The following is a 24,295-nucleotide window of genomic DNA, read 5'->3' on the forward strand; positions in this document are numbered from 1 at the left end:
AACTGGGGAGTCCTCAAATGCCAGATGGCACTAATATTTTTGATGAAACCTGACTGCTCATGAAAGGGTCCCTTTGCAAAGAAAAGCACACTTCTCATTATAAGAACATAAGAAGAGCCCTGCTGGATTAGACCAAGGGTCCATCTAGTCCAGCATTCTGTTCACACAGTGGCCAACCAGCTGTCGATCAGGAACCCACAAGCAGAACACGAATGCAACTGCAGCCTCCCACCCATGTTCTCCAGCAACAGGTGTACTGGAGGTAGCGCATAGCCATCAAGACTAGTAGCCACTGATAGCCTTTTCCTCCAGGAATTTTTCCAACCCCCCCCCCCCTTAAAGCCATCCAAATTGGTGGCCATCACTACATCCTGTGGTAGTGAGTTCCATAGGTTAACTATGCGCTGCGTGAAGAAGTACTTCCTTTTATCTGTCCTGAATCTCCCACCAATCAGCTTCACAGGATGACCCCGGGTTCTAGTATTTTGAGAGAGGGAGAAAAACGTCTCCCTATCCACATTCTCCACACCATGCATAATTGGATCATGTGGCAGGAAGTAGTTCTTTAAATATCTGGGGGTCCCAAGCCCATCACAGCTCTATTGGCAGTTTCTGGTATTCCGAACTGAACTCTGAAATGAGCCGGGTTGGTTTTGTGTAGAACTGGAGGGTGGGGGGTCTCCCCAGTTCCACAGCAATGGGAGACAAGAGGCACACGGCCCTCAGACCTGAACAGAAGCCAGCAAGCGGGCAGGCAGAGGAACACACACCCAAGTGAGCAAGCGGGATTAAGATCACCACCACCCAACTGCCTGAACGTCCACTCACCGAGGAACAACAGGACAAGGATGACTATGAGCACAACGAAGAAGGTGTTTCCGTACGCCACCGTAAGCTGGACCAGGCGAGACTTGAAGATTTTCTGCCATCTGTGGAAGAAGTCTGGGGTTTAGCATCCATGTTTTGCAACTGCAACAGGTATTCGACTGGGGAGGGGGGGGAGAAAGAACGGGACACGGGACTGAGTTACGCCTCCCCAGGAGGGCAGTTTCCCATTAGGACCAATACCAGAGCTTTAGGAGGCTCCGGATAAAGTGACGTCCAGGGGAGGGGCTGCAGCTCAGCAGCAGGGCTCCTGCTTTGCATGCAGAAGGTGCCAGGTTCAATCCCTGGCATCTCCAGGTAGGGCTAGGAAAGAATCCTGCCTGAACCCCTGGAGAGCTGCTGCTACCAGTCAGTGCCAACGATGTTGGGCTAGATGGACTGACGGCCTGACTCGGGGACTTGGTTTGCACAACGTGGCAGCACACTTCGGCGCCCAGCTTGCCGTGGCTTGTCATGTTGTGCAAATTCGGGCAGCAGGGGTTGTTTGAGAGTTAGACATGGCTTCTTTGAGGGCTATTTCAGGTTTGTCTAACCCGCAAACAGCCCTGCTGCCTGGGTTTATGAGACAACAAAGCATGGCAAGACGGGCGCCCATGGGTGCCATGCAAAAACGGCACCCGCAGGCACCCAGCATGGTGCGACAGCCCCCGCGGGTCAATTAACCCACCGTGGGCTGTCGTGACACGCAAACAGGCTCAGTATACAGCTGCTTCCTACGTTCTTATGAGCTCTCCCTCCTCCAGGGTGTCCCTACCTCAAGTGCCCCTTCACAGGGAACCCAAGGCCCTCCACATGCTTTGGACTACAACTCCCACCAGCCCCAGTCAGCATGGCCAGTGACGATGGGGGTCATTTTATCCAACACATCTAGAGAGCACCAGGGTGCCTCCCCTTATGAGGGTCATTCCCACCCACCCCCATAACCTGACAGCATGGAGCCACTTTCAGGTGGAAGGGGTTGTGGAAAACTTTAACGCCCCAGGAGGACCCCAACGCTTGGAAGCAGCAGGGAAAGGAGTCAGAGGTTGCCAAGCAAATGATCAGGCTCTCAAGCTTCTTTCTCCCAAGGAAAGTCCCAGTGAGAAGTTATAAGCCAGAGTGGGATGGAAGGAACCCAGGTGAGAGAGAAAACACATAGCAGCAGCCGGGGAGGGGCTGTATGTCATGATGCTGCCGGCGCACACAAAGTGGGTTGGGAACTGAATTCGGCTTCCTGAGAATCTTCGATTTTATTTCAAAACTGCAAGGGCCTAGCCCTCGATGGCTGCGTACACATACTTGCAAGCGTGAGCAGTGCCTACCAAAATCTCAAAAGCCAGGAGAGTAGCCGAGTGCTACAACCGTTTTTTCTGCTGCTGCTATTTTAATGTTTTTATTTGCCACTGTTATTTTTATCTGATCGATGTGCCACTGTTGTGGGTTTTTTCTGTGTGACCTTATTATGTTTAACTATTTTAATGCTGTTTTTGTATGATCTTATTATGATGTTTTATCAGCTACTGTAAACTGCCTGTGGAGGATGATCTGTCCTGAAAGGCGATTTAAAAGTCCCCTAAATAAATAAACAAGTAAATAAGTGGCTGCAGACAGGGCTGAAGCATCCTGAACAGCTCCTTGCTCCTCCCAAGCAAAACCAGAACTACGCAAAGGCCTAACATTAGCATAGTTATGCAGAGATAAATAGGTCAACTAAGGCTTCACTCATTCATTTAGTACATTTCTATACCAATAGCCAAAGCTCTCTGGGTGGTTCACAGCATGCTAAAATATAATATAAAACCAGCTGCTGCATCACTCATGTGACACAGCAGCAGCTGGGCCATATGGTACTAAACAATGGAATACACCGCTGTCTATCATTTTCCAGTCAAGTCACGCATTAAGATTTCCCCACCTACCATCAGCAGCCAAGTCTCATTGGCTTAGTTTGCACATGACAACAACAACTCAAGAGTATGGGTTGAAATGTGGGCTGTCATCGAATCATTATTTATTTATTTATTGCATACCCCACCTTTTTTCCTCTTGCAAGGAACCCAAGGCGGCTTACATTCTCCTCCTCTTTCTCTCCATTTTATCCTTACAACAACCCTGTGAGGTACGTTGGGCTGAGAGTCTGTGACTGGCCCAAAGTCACCCAGTGAGCTTCATGGCCGAGTGGGGACTAGAACCCGGATCTCCTGGCTCCCAGTCCAGCGCTCTAGCCACTACACCATGCTGGCTCTCTCATGCATTGACAATCATGCGTTGTCATTACGTGCAAACTCTGCACTATGGTTTAACTATGGGTCATTAACCATGAACACCACAGGAAGTGAACCCATGGTTTGCTATTTGGTTGTTCATGGTTGACAACTCATAGTGCAGGGTTCGCATGTAACAACCCACAGTTTAAAGACAACTTGTATTCAGGGTTATATTCAGACCAGGTCACAAACTGAATTATGCATACTGAGCAAGTTGGAATGACTTATACAGAAAATCTACCTTTTCTAGGTGCAAAATTTGGATTACCCTTTTAGCATACAAATGTTCAAAGCTCTGATGGTGATCTTTAGAGTCCATGGACCATATCCTACATCAAGCTGGGGAACCTGTGGCCCTCCACATGTTGTTGGACTCCAACTCCCATCAACCCCAGCCAGAATGGCCAATGGCCAGGAATGATGAGAGCAGAGTCCAACAACTTCCAGAGGGCCAGAGGTCCCCCACGTTTGCCCTACATACATGCTGGTGCAGATCAGCCACTTAACAGATGTTTGCCAATGAGGAACCAGCTGTTCAGGCAAAACAAAGGGAGGCCCAAGTGACTCTTTACCCAGTCCCCTGTCACCCACAAATGTACCTGCTCATTATTCAAGCCTCCCAATGATTCTCAGCAGTGACCAGACATCAACCACACTAATTACTCTCAGTCAACCTTATACATTCCTTCTTAAGCATCATCCCAAGCTACTTCTTGGAAACTGAGGCACAGAGATGGCATACATGCAGTGCCTTGTTGTATTACCCAGAAGCCCTGACCTGCCACAGCTCCCAAAATAACATATAATCCCATCCCCACCCAGCAACCCCTCACCTCGTTGCAGAGATAAAGGGTATGCACAGGAGAAAGACGAGGAGGACTTCCGCATAGAGAAAAGTGGCCACAGCTGCCCACTGGAGACTCATCATGAGAGCCTTGGAAGGAGGTCCGCTTCAAGGGAGGCTGAGGGTTCAAGGCTGGATGCAATTCTTTGCTGAAAGGAAAGCACATTGGAACACAGAGTCCATCACCACCCAATCTGCTTGCAGCAGCAACCGTGGGGCTCAACTCCAAACCAATTTTCAGAAGCAGGGCTCCATCACTAAGGCAGGCAGCAAACGAGGGAGAGGCTTCAAATATGGGCCAGACTTCACCTTTTTTAAAAGGCTGTCTGGGCTTTACCACTCCCTTGGAGAAGAGCCTCCAGACTTTTAGTCAGCTCCTTAGTATGCCTGTTTTCACAAGCTCTTCAGTACACCCTCCATAGATTTAGCACTAGGAAAAGAGGGAAGGCGCACCCTTCAAAGCCCTCCCCTACCACACAATGACAGGCCAATGTGGTCAGCCGGGAAGGGGGTACGAGTGACATACCATGAAATATCTGTACGTGGCGAGCAGGAAGGAAATGAAAACAGGCCCCCATAATCCATATTGAATGATCAATAGACTACCAACTAGGTAAAGGTTGGAAAAGTCCTTGAAGAAGTTGCACAAGTGCTTGAGTTGATGCTAGCCCTCAAGAATGTAGCAATCTGATTCTTTCCCAGTGGGAGGAGGGGGGTCCTGAAAGAACAATGCTGGCTCCTTTGAGACCAAAATAATGTTTTGCCTCTACAAGCAGACCACCAGCTTCCCAGAGCCCAAACAGGTTAGCAACTCCATTTGTGCCTTGAAGCAGGCAGAAGTCACCAGGCCTCCTTTCCAGGCCAAGGTTAATAGCACTCCAGGAGATGTACTCAAATTTAATTTGAATGATAAGCTAATCCTTTAAAGGGATTAGAGTTGATAATTAAGGGCCAACCCAGACTCTTGTTATCCTCATTTTGCATGAAACTGACATCCAAACAAACTATTGTAACTGCAAGGCCTACAGGCCACTGGTGGCTCTCAATCACCTTATGCGGCTCTCTCTATTTTTGCAATAGCTGCTAACTCTCAGCAGAAACTCTCTAGCTTTCCCTTGTTGTTTGCTTTAGTGGTGGACCAGCTGCTGTGATCTGGACTATCAGGCAAGGTTTCGGGGTGGGGAGTCGGGAGACCTGTCGCACCTCAGCTGTAAGGTGGCTGGGGGGAAGCAGAGAACACAGGAACAAACATTAAACATTAAACATTCCATGCAAAAGAGATAGGGAATCTTAAACAGGGATTCACAGCAAGGAGAGATACATGTTTACCTTTCCCTGCCTCACTTCCACACCCAGATTTCCAAAGAAAGCACCAGAAAGAGTTCTATCAGCCTCTGAGAGTCTTTTTCACCATTAAGCCATTTCTGAGAACATGTGGGCAAGGTAAGAAGAAAAGAATGACCTCCCATACTTGGGAGCATAACTTTCAAGGCAATGTATCAATGCAACTTTTTAAAAAATCTATTTTTGCCATCAATACCTAACCACCCCGCACCCTAAAGAATTCTCTTTCATTCAAAAGCTTGGTTCTAGGGTTCTAGAATTATCCCCATGCTTAGAAGATATATTTTCTCACTTGCTCCATGTTTTACATCTAGTAGAACCAGCACTAGATTCTAGAACTGTTGTGGGCCACAAGGGAATCGGGAGCACTGCAGAACAGGTCTGCACAAGTCTGACACATACACACACACACTCCACCTCCTTTTCACCACATGCCTACAAGATGATAGTTATCATTAATACAGCACTCTCTCTGTTTACAGCCCTTTAAAGGGTTTCATAGGTTTTGCCTGCCCCTTCCCACCCCCAAAGGTTACATTCGCAAGTTAGAAAACAGGGAGGAGAGGAATAGGAGGGAGACACATGCACCCAAGGAAATGTAATTACACGTGATTAAGATTTGATTACGCTAGGAATGCGGGTTCAAGGCACACACTATTGTGACACATACATTGGAATTTGAAACTAGGTGCACCACCCATCCCTTGCCCCCAAGACAGGTTTTTTCCCCCCTTCTCTCTCCTCATCTCAGAATCTACATCTATCAAAAGGGAAGGGGCGGATTTAATCCTTTTTTCCTTAGTAGAAATCGGGGGGGGGAGGCTTCTAGTACACGAGCCTCCTGGAGCCATTCCCCACCCATCTGGAGAGGGGGGAATGAAGGGAGTAACACGTAATACATACCAACCCCTATACACGCCGAAACCACCTCCAGCCACAGCTGCCTCGGCCACGAGCGGAAATAGGGGAAGCACTACAGGCCCCGCCCCTGCGGGGTTGGGATATTGGGGGGGCCAATCACGCAATGGCAAGCAACTTTTGGGAAGCGGGAAAGGAAGAAGAAAAAAGACAGACAGCTACGGAGAAGGCGGAAGTGGCCCCCTCGCCGCCACGGACGTGGTTGTGTCGCATGTTTAAGCCAAACATTAAAAAAAAAGGGAGGGACCTCACCGGCAGCGCCGCCATTATGGGATATCGACGGGAAGGAAAAGTGGGCGTTGGAGAAGACCCGTGCGCAGAGAAGAAACATTTCTCGGTTCCTATGGAAAGCCGCCCCCTACCCGGCGCTGTCCAGATGTGTTGGACCACAACTCCCAGCATACACCAGCCGCGCTGGAAGTTGTAGCCCAACACATCTGGAGGGCGCCGGGTTGGGGAAGGCTATGGAAAGTGTAGACTTGCGCGCACGGTAAAATCCAGTATCAGCCCTACTTCGAAAAGACCTATTGAAACGAATGTCAAGTTAGTCATGACTTATCTTAAGTCCCATTCATTTCAATGGGTCTATTTGAAGTAAGACTTATGTTGGATTTTACCCACACATCCCATTACTTGATTGGCGGGGATCTCCGTTTTAAGATGTTCTTGTTGCAGTCCTGCATGGCGCTTTCCTGAGAGTAAGTCCCATTGCATTCAATAAGGCTTACTTCTAAGTAGACATGCATAGGAGTGCACTCTAGCCGTGCACTCCTATGCATGGTTATTCAGAAGAACCACTGAGTTGTTCAGTGCAACTTGTTGTTGTTGTTGTTCACTGCAACTTGTTGTTGTTGTTGTTCAGTTGTTCAGTCGTGTCCGACTCTTCGTGACCCCATGGACCATAGCACGCCAGGCCTTCCTGTCCTGCGCTCTCTCCCGGAGCGGGCTCAAGTTCATATTCATTGCATCGGTGATGCTATCTAGCCATCTCATCCTCTGCCATCCCCTTCTCATTTTGCCTTCAGTCTTTCCCAGCATCAGGGTCTTTTCCAGGGAGTTTTCTCTTCGCATTAGGTGGCCAAAATATTGGAGCTTCAGCTTCATTATCTGTCCTTCCAATGAGCACTCAGGGTTGATTTCCTTTAGGATGGACTGATTTGACCTCCTTGCAGTCCAGGGGACTCGTAAGAGTCTTCTCCAGCACCACAGTTCGAAAGCATCAATTCTTCGGCGCTCAGCCTTCCTTATAGTCCAGCTCTCACAGCCATACATTACTACTGGGAAAACCATAGCTTTGATTAGACGGACCTTTGTCGGCAAGGTGATGTCTCTGCTTCTTACTATGCTGTCTAGGTTGGCCATAGCTTTCCTCCCAAGGAGCAAGCGTCTTTTAATTTCATGGCTACAGTCACCGTCTGCGGTGATCTTGGAGCCCAAGAAAGTAAAATCTGTCACTGCTTCCATTTCTTCCCCTTCTATATGCCAGGAAGTGATGGGGCCAGATGCCATGATCTTAGTTTTTTTAATGTTGAGTTTCAAACCAGCTTTTGCACTCTCCTCTTTCACCCTCAACAAGAGGCTCTTTAGATCCTCTTCGCTTTCTGCCATTAGGGTGGTATCGTCTGCATATCGGAGGTTGTTGATAATTCTCCCAGCAATCTTAATTCCGACCTGTGATTCATCCAACCCGGCATTTCTCATGATGTACTCTGCATATAAGTTAAATAAGCAGGGTGACAATATGCAGCCTTGTCGTACTCCTTTCCCAATTTTGAACCACTCGGTTGTTCCATGTCTGGTTCTTACTGTTGCTTCTTGACCCTCGTACAGGTTTCTCAGGAGACAGGTAAGGTGGTCTGGTACTCCCATCACTTTAAGAATTTGCCACAGTTTGTTGTGATCCACACAATCAAAGGCTTTAGCGTAGTCAATGAAGCAGAAATAGACGTTTTTCTGGAATTCTCTTGCTTTCTCCATGATGCAGCGAATGTTGGCGATTTGATCTCTAGTTCCTCTGCCTCTTCGAAACCCAGCTTGTACTTCCGGTAGTTCTCGGTTCGCATACTGCTGAAGCCTAGCTTGTAGGATTTTGAGCATCACCTTGCTGGCATGTGAAATGAGCGCAATGGTGCGGTAGTTTGAACACTCTTTGGCGTTGCCCTTCTTTGGAATTGGAATGTAAACTGACCTTTTCCAGTCTTGTGGCCACTGTTGAGTGTTCCAGATTTGTTGGCATATTGAATGCAGCACTTTAACAGCATCATCTTTTAGGATTTTAAATAGCTCGGCTGGAATATTGTCATCTCCGCTAGCTTTGTTGTTACTAATGCTTCCTAAGGCCCACTTGACTTCACTCTCTAGGATGTCCGGCTCAAGTTCAGTGATCGCACTATCATGGCTATCAGGGACATTCAGATCTTTCCTGTATAGTTCTTCTGTGTATTCTTGCCACCTCTTCTTAATCTCATCTGCTTCTGTTAGGTCCCTGCCTTCTTTGTCCTTTATCATGCCCGTCTTTGCACAAAACGTTCCCTTGATATCTCCAATTTTCTTGAAGAGATCTCTAGTCTTCCCCATTCTGTTGTTTTCCTCGATTTCTTTGCATTGTTCATTTAAGAAGGCCTTCTTGTCTCTCCTTGCTATTCTCTGGAACTCTGCATTCAGTTGGGTATATCTTCCCCTTTCTCCCTTGCTTTTCGCTTCCCTTCTTTTGTGAGCTACTTGTAAAGCCTCATCAGACAGCCACTTGGCTTTCTTGCATTTCTTTTTCTTTGGGACGGATTTCGTTGCTGCCTCCTGAACAATGTTACGGACCTCCGTCCATAGTTCCTCAGGCACTCTGTCTATCAGGTCTAATCCCTGAAATCTATTCCTCACCTCCACTGTATATTCAGAAGGGATATGACTGAGGTCATACCTGAACGGTTTAGTGGTTTTCCCGACGTTCTTCAATTTAAGCCGAAATTTTGCAAGAAGCAGCTCATGATCTGAGCCACAGTCAGCTCCAGGTCTTGTTTTTACTGACTGTATGGAGCTTCTCCATCTTTGGCTGCAAAGGACATAATCAATCTGATTTCGATATTGACCATCTGGTGACGTCCATGTGTAGAGTCGCCTCTTGTGCTGTTGGAAAAGAGTGTTTGCTATGATCAGCATGTTCTCTTGGCAAAACTCTATTAGCTTTTGTCCTGCTTCATTTTGTACACCAAGGCCATGCCTGCCTGTTATCCCGGTGATTTCTTGACTTCCTACTTTAGCATTCCAATCCCCTATGATGAAGAGGACATCTTTTTTGGGTGTTAGTTCTAGAAGGTGTTGTAGGTCTTCATAGAACCGATCAACCTCAGCTTCTTCGGCCTCAGTGGTTGGGGCATAGACTTGAATTACTGTGATGTTGAATGGTTTGCCTTGGATTCGTACTGAGATCATTCTATCATTTTTAAGATTGTACCCCAGTACTGCTTTTCCCACCCTTTTGTTGACTATGAGTGCTACTCCATTTCTTCTAAGGGATTCTTGCCCACAATAGTAGATATGATGGTCACCTGAATTAAATTCGCCCATGCCTGTCCATTTTAGTTCGCTGATTCCCAAGATGTCGATGTTCAATCTTGCCATCTCATGTTTGACCACCTCCAGCTTACCTTGATTCATTGATCTGACATTCCAGGTTCCTAAACAATATTGTTCTTTACAGCATCGGATTTTCTTTTCACCACCAGACACATCCACAGCTGAGTGTCCTTTCGGGTTTGGCCCAGCCGCTTCACTCTTTCTGGCGCTACTTGGAAATACCCTCTGCTCTTCCCCAGTAGCATATTGGACACCTTCCGACCTGAGGGGCTCATCTTCCGGCGTCATATCTTTTAGCCTTGTGATACGTTCCATGGGGTTTTCTTGGCAAGAATACTGGAGTGGGTTGCCATTTCCTTCTCCAGTGGACCACATTTTGTCCGTCTTGGGTGGCCCTGCATGGCATAGCTTATGGCTTCACTGAGTTACGCAAGCCCCTTCGCCACAACAAGGCAGTGATCCATGAAGGGGTCAGTGCAACTTACTGCGAGCTAAAGCGTGTGTAGAGGTTTGCAGCCTAAGACTCAAAGCACAGGTTGCTTTGCCTTCCGCAGCCTGGTGTCCTCCAGGCGTTTTGGACTTCAACTCCCATTAGCACCAAGCGGCATGGCCAGGAATGCTGGGGACTGTCGTCCAAAACATCTGGAGGACACCAGGTTGGGTAAGGATGCTTTAGGGACCTCTGCAACCCGAGTTAGCATAGGGGCCCCAATTCGGATCAGGGCCATAGCTGGGGGTTCTGGGGCGATTGCAGTCCTGATCGGGATTAGGTCCCGCGCCTGCCAATTATTTTGCCGAATAGCAATCCACTGGGTAATGCATGTAAGAGTACAACGCGTCTGCATCTGTATACAAGGGAAAAAATGATAAGGCACGTTTGCAGTCAGGGCCAAATTAAAGTTCTGCTAACCTGAGTGTAAGCGTGCGCAGCGCCGATTCGGATTGGGGCCCTGGTGGTTCGAGAGGAGGATTTAAGCCCCCCCCCTCCTGTTCTCGTCCCGCAATACCACTTCCCGGGAGGAGGAGGAGGAGTAAAAAAAAAAGGGGGGGGCGTCTGCATCGGGATCATGGAATTGGACTGAGGCTGCAATTCGATACACACTTACCTGGGAGTAGGTCCCACTGGTCAATAGGGCTTACATCTCTGAGTGCACTATATACTACTTCCTCAGTCTTCCTCTCCCAATCTGCAATATGAGGATAATAACTGGACTATGTCTGGATTCGTGGAACAATTTTAATTTTTTGTACACACAATTGAATTTTTTAAACAATAATTCCCACCAACTGCACTTTTCTACCCCCTGGCCCCGAGACCTGAATTTTAAAGGGCAAGAAGCTCCTCCTTTTGCTTTTACATTTGTGGTTGCGGGGAGCACGGAGCTGACAAGCCACAGCTGTGCTAAAGTCCCTGCTTCTCCGCGACCTCCTGTGAGCAGCAGTCACTTTTACCCCTCTAAGGAGAGAAAGCGGAGGGGTTGGAGAACACGGTGCCAAACCCCCCGGGAAGTCTCTCCTACAAACGAATGAAGTGACCGTCTACTCTCCTCTCTATAAGCGGGCAAGCGGTACAAAGAAACAGGTCAGCACATATTAGTGATTTGGGAGCTAGAACGGCTCCCCATCTCCTGACCCACAGACGGCGGAGTTCAAAGTGGACCAGGAAGTGAGTTGCAGTGCAATACTTAAACGCATGCTTCTTATAGTTTCAGCTATGCCGTCAGAACCGAAATGCCGGGTGGGGTTTTTTTTTTTTAAAGGCTAGACCGGTCGCCGGAAGGGATGGCACGACTACTACCGGGACGGAAGGAATGACTGAGGGGGCACATTCCACTCACAAGCTTATAAAGTCTTGTTATAAGCCTGCATTTCCACAGCTTGAATAGAAAAAAAAAGGAATTTGTGTCTATGGTTTTACTAGGTCCCTCCTGATATTTCCGGTATTAAGTTGAGCCGGTTACTTCTGGAATTGCCGGTAGGATTTGCGCCAGTAACACGCAAGGGTCATGATCAATGGAAAGCTTTCAATTCAATTCCGGAAGTTAGACTTCGTGTTACTCTACAATGTTTATCTCTGTGGGAACAAATAGAGTTCCTCCACAACACGATGGAAAACCACGGTTGCCATGGCAACGCCAAAGGGCAGCGGACGATATGATTTGTACGAGACTTCGGGCTCCCGTTTGCGGGTGGTAGAATTTCCCACATGAAGATCAAGAAAGGCCCAAATGCTAATCCTCTAACCCCCTTTTCCATCTGAAACCCCCCTTAGAGCTCTCATCTAACAGCTGAAGAGCAGGCAGCCTTCTCCAAATGAGGAGTGGAGGATAGAAGGCATGATTATGTCAAAGCACTGCAGGGGAAAGGAAATCCTTACCCTGCCCTATTTTATTGAAATGTTTACATTGATTCCTAGGTACTTCCACAACTCTTGCCCAACATGTGTGGAGGGTTTTAATAGGAACTGGAAGCGTTTTCGGGGAGAGGAGCAGGTGCACTTCTACACCTGGGGTGCAACACCGACAATGGAGCCACATTACCTGCATGATAGCAACCAGTCACTTCGCAGGTATATTCCTGAACACCAGTCGCAGCTGCCCCAGTCAGTTTGTGCAGCACCTTCCCTTGGGCTGCTTAACAGCAGAGCATCCAGTCACTCATGCTGTAGTGTCAACAGCAGTGATGCAGCGGCTGCCTTCAACACTGCTGTCCGGTTGCCACCATAGCCATGCCGCTCTCAGACATTGCACTACAACAGCAGCAAGGGACAGCACTGCAGCCAAATGGCAGCAGACTGACCATCACACTGACATACCATCCAGTTTAGGCTAGCCCAGTTTAGCAGCAAGTCTGGAAGTGTGATAATCTGTATAACTTAGAAATAAGTGCTTATTGGATAGTTCTAGTATTATGAGAGAGGAAGAAAAATATCTCCCTATCGACTTTCTCCACACCGTGCATAATTTTATACATCTCTTCCATGTCTCCCTTCGCTTGCCATTTTTCTAAGCTAAAGAGTCCCAGACGTTGTAACCTTTTCTCAAAGAGGAGTTGTAAGAGCCCCTTGAGCAATTGGGTTGCCCTTGTCGGGCCCTTTTTCAACTCTACAATATCCTTCTTGAGCATAGCTATCAGAACCATTCACAGTATTCAAAGCGTAGCTGCACTATAGATTTATATTGACACCTTGTGAAATGTATCCTGTGATCCTTGCCTTGTAACAAGTCTTGTCCCATGGCCTTTGGCTATATATTGCATAATGTATTGGAAATGGTTTTTAATTTTTGTAAACCACCCAGAGAGCTTTGGCTATGGGGCGGTATAGAAATGATAATGATAATAATGGCTTCAGAACAAAGTACAATTGCTTTATGAAAAATGCCTATGAAGTCTTGCAATCCCTGCCCTTTGAGCCACTGAGAAAGAACACCAAGCAGTTGTGTTGTAAATAATGGAAACTGGAAGATCTCCAAGCTTAACTACAAATCGTGGAATGTGGAGTTCCCTTCACGGATATCCTGATGAAGTTAGTGGGACAACTTCAGGGTGGTGCTGCTGGCATACGGCTTTTGAGGACTGCAACAAATTCCTCTACAATTACTATGACCTTTAGCCCCCTTCAGATTGAAAGGTATATTTGGGGATAAATCAAAGAACCCGTGCAATGATAACAATCAGGGCAGAGTCTAATTTTAATCTCCATTATATAATCAGCTCTGAACTTCGCAGACCCATTTACATTAATGGTTCTGCACCAAGGGAAATTCTGCACCAGGTTTTTCCTTTATATCAAGGGTGGGGAATGTGTGGCCCTCCAGATGTTGGTGGACTGCAGCTCCCATTAGCCCTAGACAGCATCACCAGTGGTGAGAGATGATCAGCACTGGAGTCCCAACAACATATGGAAGGCCACATGTTTCCCATCACTGCCTTATAGAAATATTCCAATAGCTGGTAAAGGTGTTTTTGGAGAGGATATAACAATTCTCCACCACTGTAGAGCTGCCTGTGGTGGGAAGCAGTGGTGTAGCTGAGCCAAGACTCACATGATCAAAGCACCAGGACTTTTTTTATTAGCAGGGACAATGATGTCATTTGCCACCCCCCTCAGGGTGGCAGAAGACATCCTCTTCCCTCTGAGCTTAGCTGCAATTCTCAGAGTAGCTTGTGGGGGGATGGATTTTCCCACCAACAATATATTGTGAGCTATCCCTGTTGTTATGCAAAGTATTTTGAGGTGGCTTGGTCTTGGATGAGTAATTAAGACCTACTAGCTTTACAAAAAAAACCTACAAAAGACATATATAATAATATAGATATATGTAACCTATGTGGAAAGGTTACAACATCTGGGATTGTTTAGCTTAGGGAAAAGGCAAGTAAGGGGAAATATGGTAGAGGTATACAAAACTATGCATGGTGTGAAGAAAGTGGATAGGGAGACATCTTTCTCCGTCTCATAATACTAGAACCCAGGCTCATCCCATGAAGACGATAGTGAGAGATTCAGGACAGATAAAAGGGGATACTTCTTCACACAGTGGTGCATAGTCAAACTATGGAATTCGCTACAAGATGTAGTGATGGTCACCTATTTGGATGGCTTTAAAAGGCGGGTTAGACAAATTCCTGGAGAAGGCTATCAATGGCTAGTAGTCATTGTAGTTATATATTACCCTCAGTAATATCAAAGGTGTTATGCCTCTGAATGCCAGTTGCTAGGGAACATAAGCAGGAGGATCCTACTGCACTCATGTCCTGTTTGTGAGATTCCCATTGGGACACCTGGTTGTCCGCTGAGAACAGAATGCTGGACGAGATGGACCCTTGGTCTGATCCACCACAGCTCTTCTTATGTTCTTAAGACATATATAATAACACACAGAGAGATAGACAGAGCTGCCTGTATTTTTGGACTCTCCTTGGGGGCATGGCTGTGGGGGCTGTCATAATGAGCATCTGCACTTCAGCTGCTACCACTATACCACTAGCAGGAAGGCTACTAGCATAACTGCGTCTTGCAATCATACCCCTTTACCTAGAATGATGGGCCTTGTTAAGATCCAGCAAGGAAGACAATTCTCTCTCGCACACTTGACCAACAGTACACATCCCAGCCCTGAAACTACTTTCTTGGCCAAATGACTTGTCAGGTGTTGTTGCCAAGCCCTTAAGAATACAGTCATTGGATTACACGTGGTTCTTCCTTCCAGTGTCTTATTAAAAAATAAATCATACATTTGTATTTAGAAGCTGCAGCACTTGTCATGATGGATGTGTCAAATCCAATAAAATGCACACACAACACTAAATATATGGAGGTTTTTAAAAACGCTTTAATTTCCAGATTTAAACCAACAGATTCCTAAACATATTTACTAGTTGGGATTAAGTCCCTTTTAAATCCATGAGACCTCAACCTCCGAAATGAAAGGGACTAAGGGCGCAATGCTATGCACGTTTAGACAGAATAAAGCCCTACAAAGTCCCAGCCTAGCTGCCTGGGGAATGTTGGGAGTTGTAGGACTTTCTTCTGTCTAAACATGCATAGGATTGCGCCTTTAGGAATGGACTGAAAACAATCCGGAGCGTCTCCGCGGCTTTTGTACGCAGAACCTTCTTTCCCACACTGAAGTCTCTTCCGCGCGCCCTCTAGTGGCGGCTTCGGGGCGCGGCCTGCTCTTTTCCGCTACGTCCTCTCTATGGTGCCCTCAGGCTTTCTCTATGGTCTGAGGGATGGCCGGTCTTCAGTCCCCTCCCATCTTGTCAGTTCGAGGGCTGGGCATTGTGGGATGAGAGCGGACTCTGGCTGACAAGTAAGCCCTGCCTCAGCCAGGCAGAGAGCAGTGCGCTCGAGCTGGAGCAGGAGCAGGAGGGAGAGGGAGAAGAGAAAGGAAGGAAGGAGCAAGGGGCAGTGCCCCCACCCTGGTGGCATTATGCCACTTGCCACAGCCAAAGTGGCAACTCGGCTGGCCCAAGGGGTCACAGCCAAAAGAGCGGCAGTGGCACTCTTGGTGGCAGCATATGGTGCCAAGAAGTTGTACCCAATCCTGCGACGGCAGTGGGAGACCTCTGACCTCCAGGTGAACTCTAACCCAACAGGAAATGCCAATCCTGGTGAGCCACCAGCTGCATGGGGGGCACCCAATGAGGCGGCTGCGTCCCTCCCTGGTGTGAACAGGGTGTTCTTCCTCCGCCTCTTGCGCCTCCTGCGGTTGCTGTTCCCTGGGCCACTGTGCCGGGAAACGGGGCTCCTGGCCTTGCACTCGGCTGCCCTAGCCAGCCGCACCTTCCTCTCGGTGTATGTGGCCCAGCTGGACGGACGTTTGGCCCGCTGCATCGTCCGCAAGAACCCACGTGACTTTACGTGGCAGCTTCTCCAGTGGCTCCTCATCGCCCTCCCAGCCACCTTTGTCAACAGTGCCATTCGGTACCTGGAGGGGCAGCTGAGTCTGGCCTTCCGTGGACGCTTAGCGGACCATGCCTACCAGCTCTATTTCGAGGGCCAGACCTATTACCGGGTCAGCAACATGGACGGACGCCTGCGCAACCCAGACCAATCTCTCACAGAAGATCTGGTGGCCTTTGCCAACTCCGTGGCCCACCTCTACTCAAACCTGACCAAGCCAGTGCTGGATCTTGTTGTGACTTCCTATACCCTGCTCAGTTCGGCCAGATCGAAGGGGGCCGACACAGCCTGGCCCTCGGTCATTGCCGGGCTGGTAGTCGGCATCACTGCCAAGGTGCTGCGCTCCTGTTCACCAAAGTTTGGCCAGCTGGTGGCTGAGGAGGCACGGCGGAAAGGGGAGCTGCGCTACATGCATTCCCGAGTGGTGGCCAACTCCGAGGAGATTGCCTTCTATGGGGGGCACAAGGTAAAGTGAGTGGGGAGGATGCCAGGGTTCTCTAGGAGAAAAATAGGGCTGAGTGGATAGGAGGAGAGTTATCTGTGTCAGGACTCCTGGGTTTCTGAGTAGGGAATTGTAGTACAGTAGAATTAGGGAAATAAAGAGGGATGGTTGTGTATTTTTATTTTATTTCTGTGCTATGGCTTGCCATTTTCCCCTCCTATAGAACTAAGCTGTTGAAATGGAGGCAGCTGACTCTGTTAAACCCTTTCCAGGTGGAAGTGAAGCTGGTGCCAAAGAAGGCGACATGCTGGGGCTGAATCTGGCACCCTTGTTTATTTCCCTTTTCTTTGTTATTCTTCTTCCTTGAATCTCTCCAGGGGCAAGACTGGGGCCCTGACCTTAATTTATGGAGCCTGGGAATTTGTTCCTGTTCAGTAATCACCCCCACACTGGTAGTTGCTTCCTGAATTCCTGGAGAAACCCTCCTTGGTTTCTGTTGCTCATGCCTGACTCCTGTTTGAACCATCACAACAGCCCCAGGGCCTTCCAAGTTTGGTTCTGGTGTGCCACTTAAGAACTCTTGCATTCCCTACCAGGGAGTGGATTTGAGGGCAGCAGGGGTGTGTGTGTGTGAATGAGAGGGGGGGGGGGAGAGAGAGAGATGGCACTTCTGATCGCCAACTCAGGAAAGCCAGTGGGCTCCAGCAAAAGATACAAGCTGGAAATTGTGATGCATGGGTTCTTTCTGTCCCTGATTCTGTGGGGTAGGAAAGGAAGGCTGTTGTATTGAAGGAACGGGTGCATGATGTTAACAGTCATTTCTATCAGATATACTACAGCCCCCTCCAATCAGATATACTATAGTCCCCCTTTCAATCCATCTGTGTAAAGCACATTTCAAGGACGAGGTCTCCCACCTCTGGCATCCTGCCTCAATTATGGGTAATTTAGGTCACAATTATATGCACACCCTGTCTCTGTCTCTCTCTCTCATCCCCCTCCCCCAATGGGCCCTGCCTTTGTCAGCCTCTTCCTGGAACCAACACACACACACACACAAATACACACACAAATGGACAGACACCCACACGTAGACGCTTCAGACAAAAAGTCTACAGTGCAACAGTTGCTCTTTTAAGAAGGAGCTAGATAATATCCCATGACCAGTATTACTCACACCACATTTCTTATGCAGCAGCAGGCTGACTTGTGTCACCAATTGTGCTGTTTAGGTCACATCTGAATCTGGAAGGTTTTCTTAGGGTAGCCTTCCCCACACTGGTGTCCTCCAGATGATTGGCCATGCTGTCTAGGGCTGATGGGAGATGAAGTTCAATACATCTGGAGGATACCAGGTCGGGGAAGGCTGCCTTAGGGGTATGGGATGCATTTGTGCCAGTGCAGCCCACTCCCCTCCCCACAGTAGTCTTCTCATCGGTGGGTCTTCAAATTAAGATGGTTCCCCCGCCCCCCATTTTTGCATAGCTGATGGAGGTGGTGGGGGGAGGGGACACACACAAGATAGAAACAAAGGCAAAAATGATGTGCAGGTCATACTGTTGCCATAGAAAAGTCACTCATTTGAATAGCAGGATCATGACTCAGCCCCCTACATGCTTCTCCATGAGGCAAGCCCTGTTGGTTGCCACCCCAATGCACAGGAGGAAATACTGATCAGACGGCATTGGGACTTATTGGCACTTATTGGCGTAGCCTCCCAATCCAAGGTGTGATGTTGGTGCAGGGTTTTCTCATGCTGCTCTTACCCCTCCCCTTTTTTGGCAGGGGCACATTCTCTCAAGATTTGGTCTGGTGCAGCCAAGGGTCCCAGTCCCAATTCAGCCTAATAGGCACTTTTGTTTTCAGATGTAACCCAGTAACCAGGCAAAATGGCTCATACAAGGCCAACAGGGCTTACAACATGGAGACATAGGGACAGAGCAACTTCCCCATTTCAAATGCAGAGAGGGAAAAAAATAGCAGAGAGAGTGAGAACAACAGCAAAAACTTATGGTATTAAATTGAAAGCCACCATTGGCCATGGCGCTCTGTGGATGCAAACAGGGGCATTGCTTCACCCCTGCATCTCTATAGTGAAAGCTTTATATTACCTGGCACTGGCAAGCAAGGTGGCGGTCAGGTTAGGTCAGTAGCAGAAGTGCCAATGAGGGCGGCTTTTGGAACTGGGGCTGCTTATTCGAATGTGATGGTTCAGTTTCTTAGCGAAAGTTCAGCCTGTGTGTCACCATTGTGCAGGCTTCCCCCAAGCTGGCAGCCTCCAGATGTGCTAGGGGTGATGGGAGTTGCAATCCAACACATCTGGAGGGCCCCGGGTTGGGGAAGGCTGCTGTAGTCTTTTTCTTTTCTGTATCCTAGGCACAACAGGAAGTGTTTGCCTTCAGATGTGCCCTTGGGGATTACAGCAAGAGGGAAGATGATGACAACATACTTGGCTTTTACTGTGGATGTTTTGGAATGGAGTACAGCAGCCTTCCCCAACTGGGCGCCCACCAGATGTTTGGACTTCAATTCCCATCAGCCCCAGCCTTGGTTAGGAAGGCTGGGAGTTCTGGTCTCAAACATCTAGAGGGCACCAGGTTGGGGAAGGCTGCTGTACTTTTAGCCTGCAATCCAAAACACACTTATTAGGCAATAAGCCCCATTGAACACAATGGGACTTACTTCAGAGTAAACATGCACTGGATTGCACTGTAAGGCTGCAGTCCTAAATTCCCAATCATACTTACTGGGAGTAAGTCCCACTGAACTCATTGGAACTTATTTCCAAGTAAACATGCATAGGATTCCACTGTTAGAGCAGCTGAATTCTAGAATTCTTCTCTTTCCCTTCAATTTTCTCACGGGGATTTTGTTTCTTTACACCCTATTTCACCCTGATTATTTTCCCCCCTCTCAGAGTAGGAGGGACAATCTCAGGGTCACTTCACACATTCAGAGGCTTCACTTGATTACTTATCAGGAGATGACTAGCAGCAGTTCAACTTTTTTTGTTTTTTACCAGCCTCTGCTCCTGTGCCTTTAACAATAGCTGAATTGGACAGAAATCAGTAGGTGAAAGTTTTCTGGTCTTGGAGACAAACCCCTGTGGCCTTCTGATTGATGTCTGCTGATAAAAGTTCCTGTTAAAGGCAAACAGAGCAGAGCTGGTTAAGATGTTGGCAACCCCACTCCATTGTGATTGAGATAGTCGGAGAATTCTGTCTGTGATGCTGGCGAACGACAGTGGTTCGATCACACATGTCAGCCCCCGCTGGATATTGTAGTCTTTAAGTCATGCATGTGTGAACCAGGCCAAAGTGCAGGGGTGGGAAACCTGTGGCCCTGCAGATTTTGTTGCACTCCATCTCCCATCAGCCCCAGCCAGCATGGCCAGTGGTCAGGGATGATGGGAGTTGAGCTGTAACACATTTGGAGGGCCACAGTTCCCCCCACACACACAACATAGTGCCTCCTGTAGCAGAGGGCAACACAATGTCAGGAGCGCCCTGGTGGCCTCTTTCAGTCTACTCCAATAGCTAACTCAAGACGCAGACAAAAGGATTCTTTTCAAGGCTTTAATCCTTTTACAACTTAATGACTCTTTCAGATGCTAATCACCAGCGACTAAGCAAGGAACAGCAGAGTAGCCTATGCTCCAGGTTAGGCAGTTGGTCCCCGTTTGAAGGAGAATTATGGGAAGACCCTGAACTTATGAGCTAGGGAGAGTTCCTCCCTCTTTCCCTTGGGTCCACGGGACGCGACCATTGCTTGCGCGCCAAACAGGCGCTATGCCTCCTTACTGCACCCTCCAGCTGTCGTCGCTCCCGGCGTCGGCATCAAGCATCCAGCAAGCCCCCCTCCAGCGCTCTCTCACTGCCAGGGTCACTATGTCTCTCAGGAATGCTGGCAGGAGGAATCTCTGCCAGCCGCTGTGCCTGTGAGAGATGAGTGCGCTCCTCTCCCATGGATTGCTGTTCCTCCTCAGAATCAGAACTGCTCTGGGGTTCTATCGGCTCAGTTTCCACCCTGACACACAAGTCTGGTTATACCTGCTCCCTCTTTTTCATAGAATCATAGAATAGTAGGGCTGGAAGGGGCCTACAAGGCCATCGAGTCCAACCCCCTGCTCAATGCAGGAATCCAAGTCAGAGCATCCCTGACAAATGGCTGTCCAGCCTCGTCTTGAAGGCCTCCAGTGTGGGAGAGCCCACCACCTCCCCAGGTAATTGGTTCCATTGTCGTATTGCTCTTACAGCCAGGAAGTTTTTCCTGATGTTCAGCCGGAATCTGGCTTCCTGTAACTTGAGCGCATTATTCCGTGTCCTGCACTCTGGGATCATCAAGAAGAGATCCTGGCCTTCTTCTCTGTGACAACCTTTCAAGTACTTGAAGAGTGCTATCATATCTCCCCTCAGTCTTCTCTTCTCAAGGCTAAACATGCCCAGTTCTTTCAGTCTCTCTTCATAGGGCTTTGTTTCCAGTCCCCTGATCATCTTTGTTGCCCTCCTCTGAACCCTCTCCAGTTTGTCTGCATCCTTCTTAAAGTGTGGTGCCCAGAACTGGACACAGTACTCCAGATGAGGCCTAACCAGTGCTGAGTAGAGGGGAATTAGTACTTCCCGGGATTTGGAAGCGATGCTTCTATGAATGCAGCCCAAAATAGCATTTGCCTTTTTTGCAGCCACATCACATTGTTGGCTCATATTCAGCTTGTGATCGACAACAATTCCAAGATCCTTCTCGCTTGTAGTGTGGTTGAGCCACATATCCCCCATCTTGTAACTGTGCATTTGGTTTCTTTTTCCTAGGTGCAGAACTTGGCATTTATCCCTATTAAATGTCATTCTGTTGTTTTCTGCCCAGCGCTCCAGTCTATCCAGATCACTTTGAATTTTGTTTCTGTCTTCCAAAGTATTAGCTATCCCGCCCAATTTTGTGTCATCTGCAAATTTGATCAGCATTCCCTGCACCTCCTCCTCCAAGTCATTAATAAAAACGTTGAAGAGCACTGGGCCCAGGACTGAGCCCTGCGGTACCACTCGTTACCTCTCCCCAGTTTGAGAAGGTCCCATTGATAAGCACTCTTTGAGTCCGATTCTGTAGCCAACTGTGGATCCACCGGATCATTGTTTCATCTAGCCCACTTCGAGCTAGTTTGCTCATCAGGATATCATGGGGCACTTTGTCGAAAGCTTTGCTGAAGTCGAGGTATACGATGTCTACAGCATTCCCACGGTCTACAAGGGAGGTTCCTTGATCAAAAAATGAGATCAGATTCATCTGGCAGGACTTGTTTTTGACAAATCCATGTTGGCTTTGAGTAATCACGGCATTGTTGTCAAGGTGCTTCCAGATGGATTGCTTTATGATCTGCTCCAGAATTTTCCCAGGGATTGATGTCAGACTGACTGGTCTGTAGTTCCCAGGTTCCTCCTTTTTACCCTTTTTGAAGATAGGGACAACGTTAGCCCTCCTCCAGTCATCTGGCACTTCCCCCGTCCTCCATGATTTCTCAAAGAGAATAGACAGCGGTTCTGAGAGTTCTTCTGCCAGTTCCTTTATGACTCTAGGATGCAGTTCATCTGGCCCTGGAGATTTGAACTCATTCAAAGTAATGAGGTGTTCCTTGGCCATATGCCTGTCGATCTCAAGCTACAATCCTGCCCCTTCAGCCTGTACTTCGCCTTTGCCAGGGGGGTCATAGACCCTCTTTTGGGAGAAGACTGAGCCAAAGTAGGAATTGAGCACCTCTGCCTTTTCTTTGTCATCTGTTATCGTTTTGCCATCCTTATTTAATAGCTGAACCACCATTTCTTTCCTCTGCCTTTTACTATGCACGTAGCTGAAGAAAGCCTTTTTGTTGTTTTTAACATCCCTTGCTAACCTCAGCTTATTCTCAGCTTTAGCCTTCCTGACGCCATCCCTGCAATTCTGTGCTATCTGCCTGTACTCTTCCTTTGTTACTTGGCCTTCTTTCCACTTCCTATATGTGTCCTTTTTTGTTTTCAGGTCATCCCTAAGCTTATTGTGAAGCCACATTGGCTTCTTCTGTTGTCTTCCACCTTTTCTTCTTGTTGGAATTGCTTGTGATTGTGCCTTGAGAATTTCCTTTTTTAAAAGCTCCCACCCATCTTGGACTCCTTTTCTCGCTAGCATTGCTTGCCATGGGACCTTACTGATCATTGTTCTGAGTTTATGAAAATCAGCTTTCCTAAAATCCAGGGTACGCGTTTGACTACACTCGGATTTTGCTTCCCTTAGAACCAAGAACTCAAGTACAACATGGTCGCTTTCCCCCAGAGTTCCTGTAACTGCTACTTTATCCACTAAGTCATCTCTGTTGGTTAGGATCAAGTCAAGGATAGCCAATCCTCTAGTTCCTTCCTCTACTTTCTGTAGGAGGAAGTTATCCACCACACAAGTCAGGAATTTCCTGGAGGGGCCATGTTTTGCAGAATTTGTCTCCCAACAAATATCGGGGAAATTGAAGTCCCCCATTACTACTACATCATGCTTCCTTAAAACATTGGCTATTTGCTTTTCAAAAGTTTCATCCTTCCAATCCTTGATTGGGTGGCCGGTAGTAGACTCCGACCACCAGGTTCCTTTTATTCTTTGCTCCATTTATTTCAACCCAGATGCTCTCAATTGGGCTACCAAGCTCCTCCTCCTGTATTTCTGTGCAGAGATATGTATTTTTCACATACAGTGCAACCCCACCTCCCTTTCTGTTCCTCCTGTTCTTTTTGAACAAGTTATATCCTTCAATTGCTGTATTCCAGTCATGAGAGTCATCCCACCAAGTCTCAGTTACACCTATCAAGTCATAATTTCCCTCTTGTATTAAGAGTTCAAGTTCGTTCTGTTTGTTTCCCATACTCTGGGCATTAGTATATAGACATCGAAGACCATGTGCTTCATAGTCTGGCTTTCTTCCTACATGTGTCTGAAGACTATTACTGGGTGCTATCAGAGCTGTTCTCTCCATTGCAGTGCATGCGCCTATGTCCATCGTTACCCCCAACATTACATCTCCCTTCCCCGTAGGATTCAGTTTAAAGCCCTCCTGATGAAGTTCTTTATGCTGTGGCCAAACACATTCTTCCCATCCTTTGTGAGGTGCAACCCATCCCTAGCCAACAGCCCATCTTCCAGGAAGTATAGCCCGTGGTCCCAGAATCCAAATCTCTCTCGTCGGCACCACCTTCGTAGCCAGTCATTCACCCGGAGTATTTTTCGTTCCCTTTCTATCCCTCTTCTAACTACTGGAAGGATGGATGAGAAAACTATCTGGGCCCCAAAGTTCTTGAGTTTCCTTCCCAAAGTTTCAAAGTCTGACGTGATCTCTTCATAGCTCCGCTTGGCGGTATCATTTGTTCCCACAAGGATGAGAAGAAAGGGATACCTGTCAGTGGGCTTTATGAGCGCAGGCAACCTTTCAGTCACGTCTCTAATCTGTCCTCCCGGGAGACAACATACCTGGCGAGTCCACGGGTCTTCGCGACATACTTGGGTCTTGATCCCACGCGGCAAGGTGTCTCCCACTACTCCTCCTCTTCTCTTCTTGTTGTTGTAGGCCTGGGTTTCATCGCCTCTGTTTGACTGACCTTTAGCCTCTTGCTCATTCTCATGCA

General features: G+C 47.9%; 2 protein-coding genes across 7 annotated transcripts in view; one reads left to right on the forward strand and one right to left on the reverse strand.

Annotated features, from left to right (window-relative positions):
• Positions 1 to 11,338, reverse strand: part of BCAP31 (B cell receptor associated protein 31) — a 46,391-nt gene extending 35,053 nt beyond the window's left edge. Inside the window, exons 1-5 of one of the 6 annotated variants that reach the window (XM_084836043.1) lie at positions 11,169 to 11,338; positions 10,917 to 10,997; positions 5,026 to 5,194; positions 3,965 to 4,124; positions 829 to 929 (exon numbers count right to left, since the gene is read on the reverse strand). In XM_084836043.1, the coding sequence (XP_084692169.1) occupies positions 829 to 929; positions 3,965 to 4,059 (196 nt within the window). In that variant the 5' untranslated portion in view covers positions 4,060 to 4,124; positions 5,026 to 5,194; positions 10,917 to 10,997; positions 11,169 to 11,338. Of the gene's footprint in view, positions 1 to 828; positions 930 to 3,964; positions 4,125 to 4,501; positions 5,195 to 5,304; positions 5,400 to 6,222; positions 6,258 to 10,916; positions 10,998 to 11,168 lie in introns of those variants that run through there. The other 5 variants (XM_084836040.1, XM_084836042.1, XM_084836041.1 and 2 more) reach the window with 5 other exon arrangements.
• A 4,251-nt stretch (positions 11,339 to 15,589) lies between these two features.
• The window catches only part of ABCD1 (ATP binding cassette subfamily D member 1), a 30,702-nt gene continuing 21,996 nt past the window's right edge, over positions 15,590 to 24,295 (forward strand). The window contains exon 1 of the mRNA XM_084836051.1: positions 15,590 to 16,685. Coding sequence (XP_084692177.1) covers positions 15,747 to 16,685 — 939 coding nt within the window. The 5' untranslated portion in view covers positions 15,590 to 15,746. The remainder of the gene's footprint in view (positions 16,686 to 24,295) is intronic.

The sequence above is a fragment of the Heloderma suspectum genome, chromosome 2, assembly GCF_057233095.1.
Source record: "Heloderma suspectum isolate Gila_16-S chromosome 2, 16-S_ref, whole genome shotgun sequence".
NCBI lineage: Eukaryota > Metazoa > Chordata > Lepidosauria > Squamata > Helodermatidae > Heloderma > Heloderma suspectum.